We start from the raw sequence: 17,048 nt of genomic DNA, 5'->3' as shown, positions 1-17,048 counted from the left end.
CAGGATATTTTCATCTGATTGTCAAACAAATCACTTCAAAAAGTTGTTTATCCACTCCAAAATAATTCCAGCATCCAAACTGCATGTATACTCGTGCCATTTGATGAATGTAAATATACATCTGTTACAAAACACCAGAAAGTGTGCCTAATGACATTCAGGGATTGCCAATGATTAAGCCTAGATTAATTGATGGTCTTGCTGACAAATTGACCTTTTTTGAAACATGGAAAGTCGGAACACTTGAAATGGGGCTGAAACTGTCCCAGGAAAAGTGGGATGGTCACCCTTCCACACACGGTCAACTTACTAGACTAGGCTATTTGTATTGCCATGAACTTCAAATAGGCCAGTGATGTAGGCCTAGTAGTAAAATAAAAAGGTGGGTAAACTCTGATTGGTGGTCACAGTAAAAAAAAGTAATGCTCCCATTTAATTTCAATGCATTTAAAAAAAAAAGTGGGTAAACAGCGTTTATTTGCATTTACTCTCCACTAGGCCTACACCACTGCCAATAGCATACCCTCTCAGCCAAGGGAGTTCTACACAATATGAACACATGCAAAACAGGTAGCCTACATTCAATATAATACATTACTTGAATCAAAACATGTTTTACTCCCTACAGTGGCTTGCGAAAGTATTCACCCCACTTAGCATTTTTTCTATTTTGTTGCCTTACAACCTGGAATTAAATTGATTTTTTTTGGGGGGGGGGGGGGGGGGGGGGTTGTATAATTTGTTTTCCACAACATGCCACTTTGATGATAAATACGACAAAAAAACTGAAAACTTGAGCGTGCATAACTATTCACTCCTCCCAAAGTCAATACTTTGTAGAGCCACCTTTTGCAGCAATTACAGCTGCAAGTCTCTTGGGGTATGTCTCTATAAGCTTGGCACATCTAGCCACTGGGATTTTGCCCATTCTTCAAGGCAAAACTGCTCCAGCTCCTTCAAGTTGGATGGGTTCCGCTGGTGTACAGCAATCTTTAAGTCATACCACAGATTCTCAATTGGATTGAGATCTGGGCTTTGACTAGGCCATTCCAAGACATTTAAATGTTTCCCCTTAAACCGCTCAAGTGTTGCTTTAGCAGTATGCTTAGGGCCGTTGTCCTGCTGGAAGGTGAACCTCCATCCCAGTCTCAAATCTCTGAGAGACTGAAACAGGTTTCCCTCAAGAATGTCCCTGTATTTAGCGCCATCCATCATTCCTTCAATTCTGTCCAGTTTCCCAGTCCCTGCCGATGTAATAACATCCCCACAGCATTATGCTGCCACCAACATTCTTCACTGTGGGGATGGTGTTCTCAGGGTGATGAGAGGTTTTGGGTTTGCGCCAGACATAGCGTTTTCCTTGATGGCCAAAATTCTCAATTTTAGTCTCATCTGACCAAAGTACCTTCTTCCATATGTTTGGGGAGTCTCCCACATGCCTTTTGGCGAACACCAAACGTGTTTGCTAATTTTTTTCTTTAAGCAATGGCTTTTTTTCTGGTCTCTCTTCCGTAAAGCCCAGCTCTGTGGAGTGTGTGGCTTAAAGTGGTCCTATGGACAGATACTCCAATCTCCGCTGTGGAGCTTTGCAGCTTCTTCAGTGTTATCTTTGGTCTCTTTGTTGCCTCTCTGGTTAATGCCCTCTTTGCTTGGTCCGTGAGTTTTGGTGGGTGGCCCTCTCTTGGCAGGTTTGTTGTGGTGCCATATTCTTTCCATTTTATAATAATGTATTTAATGGTGCTCTGTGGGATGTTTAAAGTTTTTGATATTTTTTTATAACCCAACCCTGGTCTATACTTCTCCACAACTTTGTACCTAACCTGTTTGGAGAGCTCCTTGGTCTTCATGGTGCCGCTTGCTTGGTGATGCCCCTTGCTTAGTGGTGTTGCAGACTCTGGTACCTTTCAGAACAGGTGTTTGTATATATATATATATACACTGAGATCATGTGACAGATCATGTGACACTTAGATTGCACACAGGTGGACTTTATTTAACTAATTATGTGACTTCTGAAGGTAATAGGTTGCACCAGATCTTATTTAGGGGCTTCATAGCAAAGGGGGTGAATACATATGCACACACCACTTTTCCTTTTTACATTTTTTGAAACAAGTTATTTTTTAAATTTCACTTCACGAATTTGGACTATTTTGTGTGTCCATTACATGAAATCCAAATAAAAATAATTTTAAATTACAGGTTGTAATGCAACAAAATAGGAAAAACGCCAAGGGGGATGAATACTTTTGCAAGGCACTGTAGTTCATGAGTTGTCCATAATTCATGAATTAATGCTTGAAGTCGTCACAGATCGTGTGACATAAAACACCTTTAAGTATCAAAAGTAAAATTCCTTCAACCAGACGGCATCATTTTTAAATGTATTTTTTATTTACGGATAGCCACGGGCACAGTCCAACACTCAGACGAATTTACATAAGAAGCTTTTGTGTTAGTGAGTCTGCCAGATCAGAGTACAAATACCCCTAAAAAACGACTTAGTACTTTAAAATATGTTTGCATAAGTACTTTACACCACAGTGCATGAGAGCATTCTTGTGTGTGTGCTCATATGTGCTTGACTGTCTGCATATTTGTTTAAGTGTATTGACCCTACTCACTGCTCTCTCTTCAGGAGCTTCCCAAATATCTCCGTGGTTACCACAAGTGTTCCCGAGAAGAGGTTTTCCAGCTGGGAGCTCTGATCTACAGGGTGAAGTTCGAGGAAGACAAATCCCAGTTTCCCAACGTTCCCAAGATGCTGAAGGAGCTGATCCCTCAGGACCAGATTAGACACCTCTCGCCTGAGGTCTGGAAACGGGTGAGTTGTAAAATCAGAATTCCAATAGGACTAGTTTATCTGGACCGCATGACCTGACCGAGAAAAACTATACGAGTGCTGATCTAGGATCAGTTTTGCATTTTAGGTCATAAAGAATAAGAGGGGGACCCTGAATGTAGATCCCATTCTTTGTGAATACCCTTACCGCTTCTGGCAAACAGTTGTGGCAAATATTTGTCCAATTTGCCGCAAATATGCAGCAAGCTCAAATTTCCACATGCAAATTGGTTTTGTGGCAAACTATTACGGCAAATATGCGGTGACTTGTGAACTTCTGGCAAACAATTCTAGGAAACATTCTACTGATTATGGAAATTAGATCAAGTTTTTGCTTACTTTATGTATTAAAAACATTGAAATGTTTTATCTACATAAACCAAATCACATCATTTTAAATTAACTTGCTTCTCACAGAGAAAACAAAACTCAACATACAACATTTAGAAAATACACTAAACAACATGTATTCAATTTCTTAACAGATAAAAATAAATCCAATACAACATGAAATCATCAGAATGTTAAATAAATATTTTTTTAAAATATTTTTATGTAGTTCCGACATTTGCATGAGAGAAATGTGAACACCATAGGGATGTTGACTCGTCTCCGCGATTTGGTCTTCTAACCCGTTTTAAACATTGTGTGCCTGAGCTAGAGTGGTGTTTGTGAGGGTGGATCCCGAAGGGGTTCGGAGCCAGTTCTTCTCACAAAAACGTCTGTAAAGTCTGAATGGTTTGAGCTCATCTATGAAAAGCTGAGACTCTCACGAACAAGTAATGCTGTTTTGCTCTGTGACGCTCATAAGCCACACATGAGTAGATAGAAGGTAAGGAGTTCTTCTACATAGAAGATCGCAGGAAATCCCAGGACATAGTGTCTATAATATTGGATATTCATTTCCCGCTGAGCAAACAATTTCTGTACTTACTGAATTCTTTTTTATCAGATTTTTGCTTGGTGAACATAATTTTTTTGTGTTCTGCTTTTAGCCCTGGTTGTCCTGAAAAGAAAATGGTAAAACACTTAATTGTGAGGCAAAATATAAGGACTGGACATGCAGATAAATGAAAGTAGTGAGAGAAAAAATCTGATTTTAGCTGTAGTCTGGCGAACTGTTTGCCACTAGTGGCAATAAGTATTATTATTGCGGCAGATCCACCACTAGTGGCAAACATTTGCAAACTTCTGGCACTATTTATAGCTCCCAGACGAGCTTAATACATTCTATGCTCGTTTGGAGGCAGACAATACCGAGCCATCGGGGAAGACTCTCGCTGCTCCAGACCAGGTGCTTTCACTCTCCGAGGCTGACGTGAGGAACTCTCAAAACAGTGAATAGTCATGAAGCTGCCAGCCCAGATGGCATTCCTGGCCTCGTCCTCAGAGTGTCTGCTGACCAGCTGGCGTGCGTCTTCTTGGACATCTTCAACCTGTCCCTGTCCCAGGCTGTAGTCCCCACCTGCTTCAAGGACACCACCATCGTCCCAGTGTCCAAGAAAAACAAGGTGACATACCAAAATTAATATCGCCCCGTCATCAAATGGTGCTTCGATAGGCTGGTCATGACCCACATCAAGGACAGCATGCCAGGCACACTGGACCCACTTTAATTTGCCTACTGCTCTAACAGATCCACAGAAGATGCCATTTCCATCGCTATTCACACGGCCAATAACCCATCTGGACAAGAGGAACACTTATGTGAGAATGCTGTTCATTGACTACAGTTCAGCATTCAGCACTATTGTTCCCTCCAAGCTCGACACCTAGCTCAGAGCCCTGGTCTGGACACCACTCTCTGCAACTGGATCCTGGACTTCCTGACGGGCAGACCACTGGCTGTGAGGATTGGCAACAACACCTCCACACTGACTCTTAACACAGGGACCCCCCAGGGGTGTGTCCTCAGCCCTCTGCTGTACTCCCTGTTCCCCCACAACTGCATCAAATTTGCTGACAACACCATGGTTGTAGGCCTGATAACCAACAATGACGAGTCAGCCTATACGGAGGAGGTAGGTGAACTTGCATTGTGGTGCCAGGATTGCAAGGCCCAGTGAAGATGGCCCAGTACATCACTGGGACCATGCTCCCACCCATCAGAACATCTACTCAAAACTGCGCATGAGGAAAGCCTGCAACATCATCAAGAAGCCTACACACACCGGTATCGGAGCATGAAGTCTCCGACTTCATTCCGGCGCCGACAGAGATGGCCGCCTCGCTTCGCGTTCCTAGGAAACTATGCAGTTTTTTGTTTTTTTACGTGTTATTTCTTACATTAGTACCCCAGGTCATCTTAGGTTTCATTACATACAGTCGAGAAGAACTACTGAATATAAGATCAGCATCAACTCACCATCAGTACGACCAAGAATATGTTTTTCGCGACGCGGATCCTGTGTTCTGCCTTACAAACAGGACAACGGAGTGGATCCTATGCAGCGACCCAAAAAAACGACTCCGAAAGAGAGGGAAACGAGGCGGTCTTCTGGTCAGACTCCGGAGACGGGCACAGCGCGCACCACTCCCTAGCATTCTTCTTGCCAATGTCCAGTCTCTTGACAACAAGGTTGATGAAATCCGAGCAAGGGTAGCATTCCAGAGGGACATCAGAGACTGTAACGTTCTTTGCTTCACGGAAACGTGGCTTACTGGAGAGACGCAATCCGAAGCGGTGCAGCCAACAGGTTTCTCCACGCATCGCGCAGACAGGAAAAAACATCTTTCTGGTAAAAAGAGGGGCGGGGGCGTATGCCTTATGACTAACGTGACATGGTGCGATGAAAGAAACATACAGGAACTCAAATCCTTCTGTTCACCTGATTTAGAATTCCTCACAATCAAATGTAGACCGCATTATCTACCAAGAGAATTCTCTTCGATTATAATCACAGCCGTATATATCCCCCCCCAAGCAGACACATCGATGGCTCTGAACGAACTTTATTTAACTCTCTGCAAACTGGAAACAATTTATCCGGAGGCTGCATTCATTGTAGCTGGGGATTTTAACAAGGCTAATCTGAAAACAAGACTCCCCAAATTTTATCAGCATATCGATTGCGCAACCAGGGGAGGAAAGACCTTGGACCATTGTTACTCTAACTTCCGCGACGCATATAAGGCCCTGCCCCGCCCCCCTTTCGGAAAAGCTGACCACGACTCCATTTTGTTGATCCCTGCCTACAGACAGAAACTAAAACAAGAGGCTCCCACGCTGAGGTCTGTCCAACGCTGGTCCGACCAAGCTGACTCCACACTCCAAGACTGCTTCCATCACGTGGACTGGGAGATGTTTCGTATTGCGTCAGATAACAACATTGACGAATACGCTGATTCGGTGTGCGAGTTCATTAGAACGTGCGTTGAAGATGTCGTTCCCATAGCAACGATTAAAACATTCCCTAACCAGAAACCGTGGATTGATGGCAGCATTCGTGTGAAACTGAAAGCGCGAACCACTGCTTTTAATCAGGGCAAGGTGTCTGGTAACATGACCGAATACAAACAGTGCAGCTATTCCCTCCGCAAGGCTATCAAACAAGCTAAGCGCCAGTACAGAGACAAAGTAGAATCTCAATTCAACGGCTCAGACACAAGAGGCATGTGGCAGGGTCTACAGTCAATCACGGACTACAGGAAGAAACCCAGCCCAGTCACGGACCAGGATGTCTTGCTCCCAGGCAGACTAAATAACTTTTTTGCCCGCTTTGAGGACAATACAGTGCCACTGACACGGCCTGCAACGAAAACATGCGGTCTCTCCTTCACTGCAGCCGAGGTGAGTAAGACATTTAAACGTGTTAACCCTCGCAAGGCTGCAGGCCCAGATGGCATCCCCAGCCGCGCCCTCAGAGCATGCGCAGACCAGCTGGCCGGTGTGTTTACGGACATATTCAATCAATCCCTATACCAGTCTGCTGTTCCCACATGCTTCAAGAGGGCCACCATTGTTCCTGTTCCCAAGAAAGCTAAGGTAACTGAGCTAAATGACTACCGCCCCGTAGCACTCACATCCGTCATCATGAAGTGCTTTGAGAGACTAGTCAAGGACCATATCACCTCCACCCTACCTGACACCCTAGACCCACTCCAATTTGCTTACCGCCCAAATAGGTCCACAGACGATGCAATCTCAACCACACTGCACACTGCCCTAACCCATCTGGACAAGAGGAATACCTATGTGAGAATGCTGTTCATCGACTACAGCTCTGCATTCAACACCATAGTACCCTCCAAGCTCGTCATCAAGCTCGAGACCCTGGGTCTCGACCCCGCCCTGTGCAACTGGGTACTGGACTTCCTGACGGGCCGCCCCCAGGTGGTGAGGGTAGGCAACAACATCTCCTCCCCGCTGATCCTCAACACTGGGGCCCCACAAGGTTGCGTTCTGAGCCCTCTCCTGTACTCCCTGTTCACCCACGACTGCGTGGCCACGCACGCCTCCAACTCAATCATCAAGTTTGCGGACGACACAACAGTGGTAGGCTTGATTACCAACAGCGATGAGACGGCCTACAGGGAGGAGGTGAGGGCCCTCGGAGTGTGGTGTCAGGAAAACAACCTCACACTCAACGTCAACAAAACTAAGGAGATGATTGTGGACTTCAGGAAACAGCAGAGGGAACACCCCCCTATCCACATCGATGGAACAGTAGTGGAGAGGGTAGCAAGTTTTAAGTTCCTCGGCATACACATCACAGACAAACTGAATTGGTCCACTCACACAGACAGCATCGTGAAGAAGGCGCAGCAGCGCCTCTTCAACCTCAGGAGGCTGAAGAAATTCGGCTTGTCACCAAAAGCACTCACAAACTTCTACAGATGCACAATCGAGAGCATCCTGGCGGGCTGTATCACCGCCTGGTATGGCAACTGCACCGCCCTCAACCGTAAGGCTCTCCAGAGGGTAGTGAGGTCTGCACAACGCATCACCGGGGGCAAACTACCTGCCCTCCAGGACACCTACACCACCCGATGTCACAGGAAGGCCATAAAGATCATCAAGGACATCAACCACCCGAGCCACTGCCTGTTCACCACGCTATCATCCAGAAGGCGAGGTCAGTACAGGTGCATCAAAGCTGGGACCGAGAGACTGAAAAACAGCTTCTATCTCAAGGCCATCAGACTGTTAAACAGCCACCACTAACACTGAGTGGCTGCTGCCAACACACTGACACTGACTCAACTCCAGCCACTTTAATAATGGGAATTGATGGGAAATGATGTAAATATATCACTAGCCACTTTAAACAATGCTACCTTATATAAATGTTACTTACCCTACATTATTCATCTCATACGCATACGTATATACTGTACTCTATATCATCGACGGTATCCTTATGTAATACATGTATCACTAGCCACTTTATACTATACTATGCCACTTTGTTTACATACTCATCTCATTTGTACATACTGTACCCGATACCATCTACTGTATCTTGCCTATGCTGCTCTGTACCATCACTCATTCATATATCCTTATGTACATATTCTTTATCCCCTTACACTGTGTACAAGACAGTAGTTTTGGAATTGTTAGTTAGATTACTTGTTATTACTGCATTGTCGGAACTAGAAGCACAAGCATTTCGCTACACTCGCATTAACATCTGCTAACCATGTGTATGTGACAAATAAAATTTGATTTGATTTGATTTGAAGTCTGATACCAACAGGCTCCGAGACAGTTTCTATCTACAAGTCATCAAACTGCTGAACACTGAACTGGACTGACCACCTGCTCTGATTCTCGTTAATTTAGCACACATGCACACATACAGTACACACACACACACACACACACACATATATACATTCATGCTACACACACATCACAACTGCTGCTACCAGAATCGTATTATGATTGCTAAATATAGCACAATTTAAACACTTGCCCCCCCAATCCCCCCTTCCCCAAAACACGTTTAAATATTGGACTATAATTGTCCCTTTCTGTACTATACTTATGCTTAAAATGTTTATTCTATTCTACTGAGCCATTTACTTTATGTTCATATTCGTATCTTGTATTATTGCTTATTGTTGTTGCATTGTCACGAAGGAACCTACAAGTAAGCATTTCGTTGGACGGTGTACATACGACTAATAAAACTTGAAACTTGATTTTGTTGCACACTATTTACTTGCGGGAAGTTCGCAGCAACAAATACATTTTTGTATCGGGACCATGGTCACCATGTATCGGGACCATGGTCCTAGTCATTGTGCCATCAAAAATATATAAACAACATGCTAATTAAATTGTCTGAGCAAGGATTTTGTGCTAATTTAGGTACAGTAGTTTAGTGAACTACGCTTGCGTGAAGAGTAACCTTGCCCGAGACCTAAATACTTGCTCTAGCTTCTCAAATAAATGCCTAAGCTTTAGGTCAGTGGGAGTGCATAAGAAACCAGGGTTTAAATCATATTTGGTCGCAAACTCTGCTGCTTGTTTTTCTCTCACAGTCTATACTGGCATTCTTCAACAAGCAGTCGGGGAAGACTCGAGAGGAGGCCAAGCTGTCATTCCTCAAAGTCATCTTCAAGTGGCCTACATTTGGCTCGGCCTTCTTTGAAGTCAAGGTAAAGATGTATATAGGAATGCTGTGTAGATTTCTGTATGAATTAAGGTTATGGTGCAGAACCGGGGCAGAATGATCTTTGTTTGTGGGGTTATTCTTTAGTGCATTAGAGTTACCGTGTGCATTTGAGTGCTGTTTGGTACTTTAGGAGGTTTTTGTTCCAATGTGCAACTAACTTTTCTTGATCAATGGTCAGAAAACTCAACTCTATCTCAGGTCATGGACTATTGCTATTGACCTGCTCAGAGAGCTGCTGTGAATTCCTTGCTACTTTATTTTGATGTATTGTTGTTTTCTTTATGTATTATCTTTGTCTGTGTATACAGTGCATTTACCTATTGTCTGCCTCAATCAGAGTATTTATTTATATGATTAATAAAAAATAGTTCACAAACTCAAGTTGTTCGTTATAGATTTATAAGATACCACTTAACAGATGTTCTCCTATTCAACAGCAAACCACTGATCCAAACTTCCCAGAGACCCTCTTGATAGCAATAAACAAACATGGTGTCAGCCTGATCGACCCCAAGTCAAAGGTGTGTGTGTGTGTGTGTGTGCGTGTGCGTGTGCGTGTGTGTCATGGAAGTTATGCACAGTGCCTTGCGAAAGTATTCGGCCCCCTTGAACTTTGCGACCTTTTGCCACATTTCAGGCTTCAAACATAAAGATATAAAACTGTATTTTTTTGTGAAGAATCAACAACAAGTGGGACACAATCATGAAGTTGAACGACATTTATTGGATATTTCAAACTTTTTTAACAAATCAAAAACTGAAAAATTGGGCGTGCAAAATTATTCAGCCCCTTTACTTTCAGTGCAGCAAGCAGTTCAGTGAGGATCTCTGAATGATCCAATGTTGACCTAAATGACCAATGATGATAAATACAATCCACCTGTGTGTAATCAAGTCTCCGTATAAATGCACCTGCACTGTGATAGTCTCAGAGGTCCGTTAAAAGCGCAGAGAGCATCATGAAGAACAAGGAGCACACCAGGCAGGTCCGAGATACTGTTGTGAAGAAGTTTAAAGCCGGATTTGGATACAAAAAGATTTCCCAAGCTTTAAACATCCCAAGGAGCACTGTGCAAGCGATAATATTGAAATGGAAGGAGTATCAGACCACTGCAAATCTACCAAGACCTGGCCGTCCCTCTAAACTTTCAGCTCATACAAGGAGAAGACTGATCAGAGATGCAGCCAAGAGGCCCATAATCACTCTGGATGAACTGCAGAGATCTACAGCTGAGGTGGGAGACTCTGTCCATAGGACAACAATCAGTCGTATATTGCACAAATCTGGTCTTTATGGAAGAGTGGCAAGAAGAAAGCCTTTCTTAAAGATATCCATAAAAAGTATTGTTTAAAGTTTGCCACAAGCCACCTGGGAGACACACCAAACATGTGGAAGAAGGTGCTCTGGTCAGATGAAACCAAAATTGAACTTTTTGGCAACAATGCAAAACGTTATGTTTGGCGTAAAAGCAACACAGCTCATCACCCTGAACACACCATCCCCACTGTCAAACATGGTGGTGGCAGCATCATGGTTTGGGCCTGCTTTTCTTCAGCAGGGACAGGGAAGATGGTTAAAATTGATGGGAAGATGGATGGAGCCAAATACAGGACCATTCTGGAAGAAAACCTGATGGAGTCTGCAAAAGACCTGAGACTGGGACGGAGATTTGTCTTCCAACAAGACAATGATCCATAACATAAAGCAAAATCTACAATGGAATGGTTCAAAAATAAACATATCCAGGTGTTAGAATGGCCAAGTCAAAGTCCAGACCTGAATCCAATCGAGAATCTGTGGAAAGAACTGAAAACTGCTGTTCACAAATGCTCTCCATCCAACCTCACTGAGCTCGAGCTGTTTTGCAAGGAGGAATGGGAAAAAATGTCAGTCTCTCGATGTGCAAAACTGATAGAGACATACCCCAAGCGACTTACAGCTGTAATCACAGCAAAAGGTGGCGCTACAAAGTATTAACTTAAGGGGGCTGAATAATTTTGCAAGCCCAATTTTTCCGTTTTTGATTTGTTAAAAAAGTTTGAAATATCCAATACATGTCGTTCCACTTCATGATTATGTCCCACTTGTTGTTGATTCTTCACAAAAAAATACAGTTTTATATCTTTATGTTTGAAGCCTGAAATGTGGCAAAAGGTCGCAAAGTTCAAGGGGGCCGAATACTTTCGCAAGGCACTGTATGTGTGTGTTCTAAACGTGTATTTCTCCAATTCCCACCCGAACAGGACATCTTAACGACTCACCCGTTCACCAAGATCTCTAACTGGAGTAGTGGAAACACCTACTTCCACATCACCATCGGCAACATGGTCCGAGGCACCAAGCTGCTGTGTGAGACCTCACTGGTGAGCTACTGGACATTTCAACACTCACGATATGACATGACATGAGATGTCAATGGCTCTCAGGCAGTGTTGGTATACAGTATTTAGGGCTAGCCTATTTTAGATTCCTCACCCTCTACACAAACAGTGCCTTCGGAAAGTATTCAGACCCCTTGACTTTGTCCACAGTTTATGTTACAGCCTTATTCTAAAATGTATAACATTCTTTTTTAACCTCATCAATCTACACACAATAACCCATATTGACAAAGCGAAAAAATAAATAAAAAATAAATATAAACAGAAATAGCTTATTTAGTAGCCCTTTGCTATGAGACTTGAACTTGAGCTCAGGTACATCCTGTTTCCATTGATTATCCTTGAGATGTTTCGACAACTTGTCCGCCTGTGGTAAATTCAATTGATTGGACATGATTTGGAAAGGCGCACACACCTGTCTATATCTGTTTGCCCCATAGTTGCACACGAATCGGCTTTGTTGCTAAACAACCAACCCGTCTATTAACCAAAGTCTTCTCAAGATGCTGAAGTGAAAAATAGGGTTTCATTTAAATCACACTTGACTAGACTGTAGGTGTCATGTGGCCAAAAATCATAGTAATTGTCTTAGCCTGAAATTGGCCTATATGCAGATAGAAAAGCCTTTTTATGGTATACATCTGAGGTTCTGTAGCTTTGTGGAACTTGAAATAATGAATGCATAGAAGACCTGGGTTTAAGTGCTGAGTGTTTGATAAGGCCGGCTTGGAGTGACAGCTGACCAGGTTTTCACTTTTGAGACTATTCTGTTGGCTCCATTGCGCCAGGCAAGCTCAATCAAGTGCATGCAATAGTATTTTACAGATACACCTATTTGAACACAGGTCTGATTCATAGGCAACCATGAAATATGGAAAAACATGAATGTACCTTTGACCTTGTTTGTCTGTGTGACCACAGGGCTACAAGATGGACGACCTCCTGACCTCTTACATCAGCCAGATGCTGACCACAATGACCAAACAGCGCGGTTCCCGTGGAAACATCAAGTGAGCTGTAAAGTGATTGATCCCGCTGTTGACCGTAGTAGGCTTCGGGGGCTCTCAGATCTATTACACGTGTCTCATTAAAACAGAGAGGGATACATACAACCTTTCCGCCATAACATGTCAAATCAATGACATGCACACACACACATACACACATAGATTCACTTGACTGATTTTCTCCCAAATATTGTGGATGAAAGAGAGTGGGAAGTGCAAAAGCTTGGGAATCTCTGGTCTACGAGTCTGTTCTACTGATACTGCTCATCTCAGGACTACAGGCACAATGTTGCTACATCGTCTGAATGCAATGTCTGAGACATTGAATGAATATAATGCATCTCCACGCACTTGTGTTAAAGAAATGTACATGGATCGTTGGTTAAGGGGATGGAGGCAAGACAGCGGCGTTGTGACTAGAATTCTCTTTTTGTATTGTCAGTGGGAATTGTGACGATTGACGTTTTGGCCATGACAATGTTTTGGCTGATTGTCCGATGTTGTTTTATATTTTGGGTCCTGTCTTAATTAACAATCACCAAATTGCCTTTACTTGACCTATACTCAAATGCACAACCAACAATTAAATTACAACTTGTAACATGGCTTTGTTTATAAAATGTCTAAGTCCAATTTTGAGATTACAACTAAGGCTTGTCCATACTATATATTCTATAATCGCTATTCTATTTTGGTTTAGAGATTAATTCAACATTTTCCCTTATTGTCATAGGCAGGCTAAATAGTTTCTTTCAATATCTATTCATACCTACAGTAATCAGTGTTATTAGTACACTTCATGTACTGATGAAGTACATTTGATGAGTACAGTCAGATTGACCTCTGGACATTAGCTGTCTCTAGGACTTTGCATACACTATGTATACCACATCACTGTAAAAACCTTATTTAATCATGTGACAATATTTAATCATGTGATATTTCTAACGAGCACAGATTTAGCTGTTTGCCTAATTAATTATTGAAGCAAATTTTTATTATGTAAATAAATTCTGTATCATATGACTCTGCTTTTTATAATTGTGGAGCAGTCAATGATTTTTAAGTATTGAAGGTGAACTCCGGTAAATGACAAAATACAGTATCATATACATACAGATATCAACAACAGAAATGTGTCAAGACTGCCAGTTTTGGCATATTAAAGTTATGTTAGTGTTGATGTCTGTTAGCAGTATGCCATCCCCACAGGCATCGCACACACTCCCGCGCATACGTCATAAGCCATGATTTATTTTTTTTGAATTATACTGAAATATTAACGCAACATGCAACAATTTCAAAGCTTTTCCTGAGTTACAGTTCATACAGAATTAGGAAATCCGTCAATTGAAATGAATTATTAGTCCCTAATCAATGGATTTCACATGACTGGGCAGGGGTGCATCCATGGGTGGGCCTGGGAGGGCATAGGCCCACCCATTTTGCAGCCAGGCCCACCCACTGGGGAGCCAGGCCCAGCCAATCAGAATGAGTTTTTCCCACAAAAGGGCTTTATTACAGACAGAAATAAGCTTTTTGTGTGTGGTTAATATCTGGGATCTTTTTATTTCAGCTCATGAAACATGGGACCAACACACTACAAGTTGCATTTGTATTTTTGTTCAGTGTAGCTTTAAAATGGCTAAATTCTTTCTCAGCCTCATGGCAAAATGTGTAGAATATCAGGAAATTAGCTCAGGGATTGCTGACAGTCGGGACTATCCTTGCCCAGCAGGGAAACGTATTTTTAAAAATACTTTCAATACAATGGCTCTATGCCCTTGTACGGAGCAAAGGATCCTAATTTCAAAACTCCCCAAAAAGATTTACAATTCTAAAAACAGGCAATAATGGATATTAACTGATACATTTTTTTATGTAGTTTCTTGCAATAGCCCTCTGTAACTTTAAAGAGTATTTCTCTCAAAACTGTGATTACCAGAAGATGTGTCTGGAGATTTGGTGAACTCTGTCAGATTTCCTAAATGATTTAGGAATGAGCAGGGTCAACTACACCATAAGGTCCCCTTATTCATGTCCCCTTACACATGTCCTCATTACATGTAGTGAAAAAAAAACATGGTGTTGTTGCACTACATGGTCTGCAAAGTTATGTTTTTGGGAAGGATTTTCAAATTAATTATTTTTTATATTTTACAAATATTTGGATTTAACTTTTGTTTTTAGAGGCAAAAATATGTCTGTTTTGAGTATCTGTTGTCAACTCCAACTCCAGTCTTTCAAGAATCCCCTATATCAACAACAGCAACATTTTCTCTCAGCCTCATGGCAAAATTTGTAAAATAGCTTGAGATTAGCTATACAATTGCTAATTTCTCTCTCTGCCCCATGGCAAAAATCCTAAAACAACATTCATTTTGGGTGATGGTCGGACCTTGCGGGTGAAAATGTGCTACGTCACTGGTCACCCCACTATGTATAGTGAAACATATTGCTTAGTCTACCTTTAGAAGTAATCTTAGACCTAGATTCAATCAGATCAAGTCTTAATCGGCGATAGCAGACTACCGCAGAGCAGAGATTTTAGCGGTGTTGGAGGTGGAACTGCATTGGAGCCATCAAATCGGTGAGCAACTGCTCTTGCGACCTTTGTCACGGAGTCACACCCACCCCACTCACCCCACTCGCATTAGAAGTTCAGAACGAGAAAGTGAAAGTGTAGTTTATATAGAACTTATTACGCTCAAATGTAAAAATCATTCAAAGAAAATAATGAGGATTTCTATCATCCTAATGGAGGTGTAGATTACATCTCACATTCCAGTGTTAGAGCTTGTAAACAAGGCTGCATGGGATTTCTGTTAATGCGACTCCGTGCAGCCAATGGCAATGTCCACTTTAGGTATGATGCCACGAGCCGCTTGTGGATTTGACAGTTCTAATGCAGTTCCACCGGCAAAACAACTGCTATGCAGATGTGGGCAAAGGAGATCTGATTGAATAGAGCCCACATTTACATTGTTGTGTGCCGTTCTGTATAGTGGATATTCAATTAGCTCAAACTGTTCTTGTTTTGTAAATGTTGGTCCATGTAACCAAATATGTTGGTATCAATAAAGAAATTACAAATATTTCCTTTAATGCCTAATGTTCAGCACCCCAAAAGATGAATGAGCCTATTTCAGTATTATGCCATTTGATAAGAAAACAATCAAACCAACTTAAACGAAACAAAATGTTCAGTTCATTTCTGATCATGTTAACGCAAGAAGTCGCGTTCTCCCCTCTCAATAACGCCATTGTTTAAAATGACTTCATAGTGAAATAGGCTCATACTAAATACAATGGCTCTCACTGCCAACTGAGTGTTTTCCTCTCAGCTTAATTTTGGACATTTGTTGCCAGTCTTCTAACTCTGGATTAGCAGGGCCTCTATTTTCTTACATGAGAATTGTTAGGCACTTTGCAAATCTCACACTATGGAACACAAAAATGTCTCACAGAATGGGAAATGAACAAAATGACAACAATGAAACGTTGAGACAATAAAATTACAAATTGGCATGTTTGAAAATGGTCTTTTAACATATGTCATCCTGTTACAATCGGAAGAGTAACTAAAACAACATACAGCTCTTAAATGTCTCTAAATCAGAACGAAGACGATCTTACGACCAAGAGAACACTACAGGTGTCGTACGTAGATGACAAATCAGAATTGTACTGTATCTATACTGTGATTCTTTGGCAGAACATACTTTTCTTTTGTAGGTATTCCTAAGGCTTTGTACGGTGGCTTTTAGAAGCTACTTTGCCCTGTCGGACCACCGTAGCTTTGTGATGAGGTACTCATCAATATGTCGTCAGTCATAAAGGAATCTAACAGGTTCAATAGTAATTATTAGAAAAAACATTCTCTCAGCTACCAGAGCTGAAGTTGGCATTATTCACATTGATTTGAGGCAGAATCAACTGTAGGGAGATGTAAGAGTTCTGCTATAATCTGGCCAAAAGGACTAAACATTGTATAACATTTGTTTTTTTTAATCCTTGCCAGAAGGATTTTCATTTGTGTTGAAAAGACTAAACAAATTTGTTAAAAACAATGAACTCAATATGGCCCATGGAAATACACATAGTCTAATTGTTCTCAGTAGGTCACTGTTATGTTGTTGCAGTGATTATACAGTATATTGCAAGGTTCTCTGGGTGTCACCTCATTACGCCGCC

The 17,048-nt window shown here is 42.0% G+C and overlaps 1 protein-coding gene across 2 annotated transcripts in view; it reads left to right on the top strand.

Annotated features, from left to right (window-relative positions):
- The window catches only part of LOC139423243 (unconventional myosin-VIIa-like), a 71,563-nt gene extending 55,568 nt beyond the window's left edge, over window positions 1–15,995 (top strand). For both annotated transcript variants that reach the window (XM_071175047.1, XM_071175046.1), the window contains 5 exons: window positions 2,639–2,824; window positions 9,332–9,448; window positions 9,903–9,986; window positions 11,710–11,829; window positions 12,769–15,995. In XM_071175047.1, the coding sequence (XP_071031148.1) occupies window positions 2,639–2,824; window positions 9,332–9,448; window positions 9,903–9,986; window positions 11,710–11,829; window positions 12,769–12,861 (600 nt within the window). In that variant the 3' untranslated portion in view covers window positions 12,862–15,995. The remainder of the gene's footprint in view (window positions 1–2,638; window positions 2,825–9,331; window positions 9,449–9,902; window positions 9,987–11,709; window positions 11,830–12,768) is intronic.
- Window positions 15,996–17,048: the final 1,053 nt, after the last annotated feature.

Source organism: Oncorhynchus clarkii, chromosome 12 (genome assembly GCF_045791955.1).
Source record: "Oncorhynchus clarkii lewisi isolate Uvic-CL-2024 chromosome 12, UVic_Ocla_1.0, whole genome shotgun sequence".
Lineage (NCBI taxonomy): Eukaryota > Metazoa > Chordata > Actinopteri > Salmoniformes > Salmonidae > Oncorhynchus > Oncorhynchus clarkii.
The sequence above is the reverse complement of the archived record's forward strand: the minus strand, read 5'-3'. Positions and strand labels throughout refer to the sequence as shown.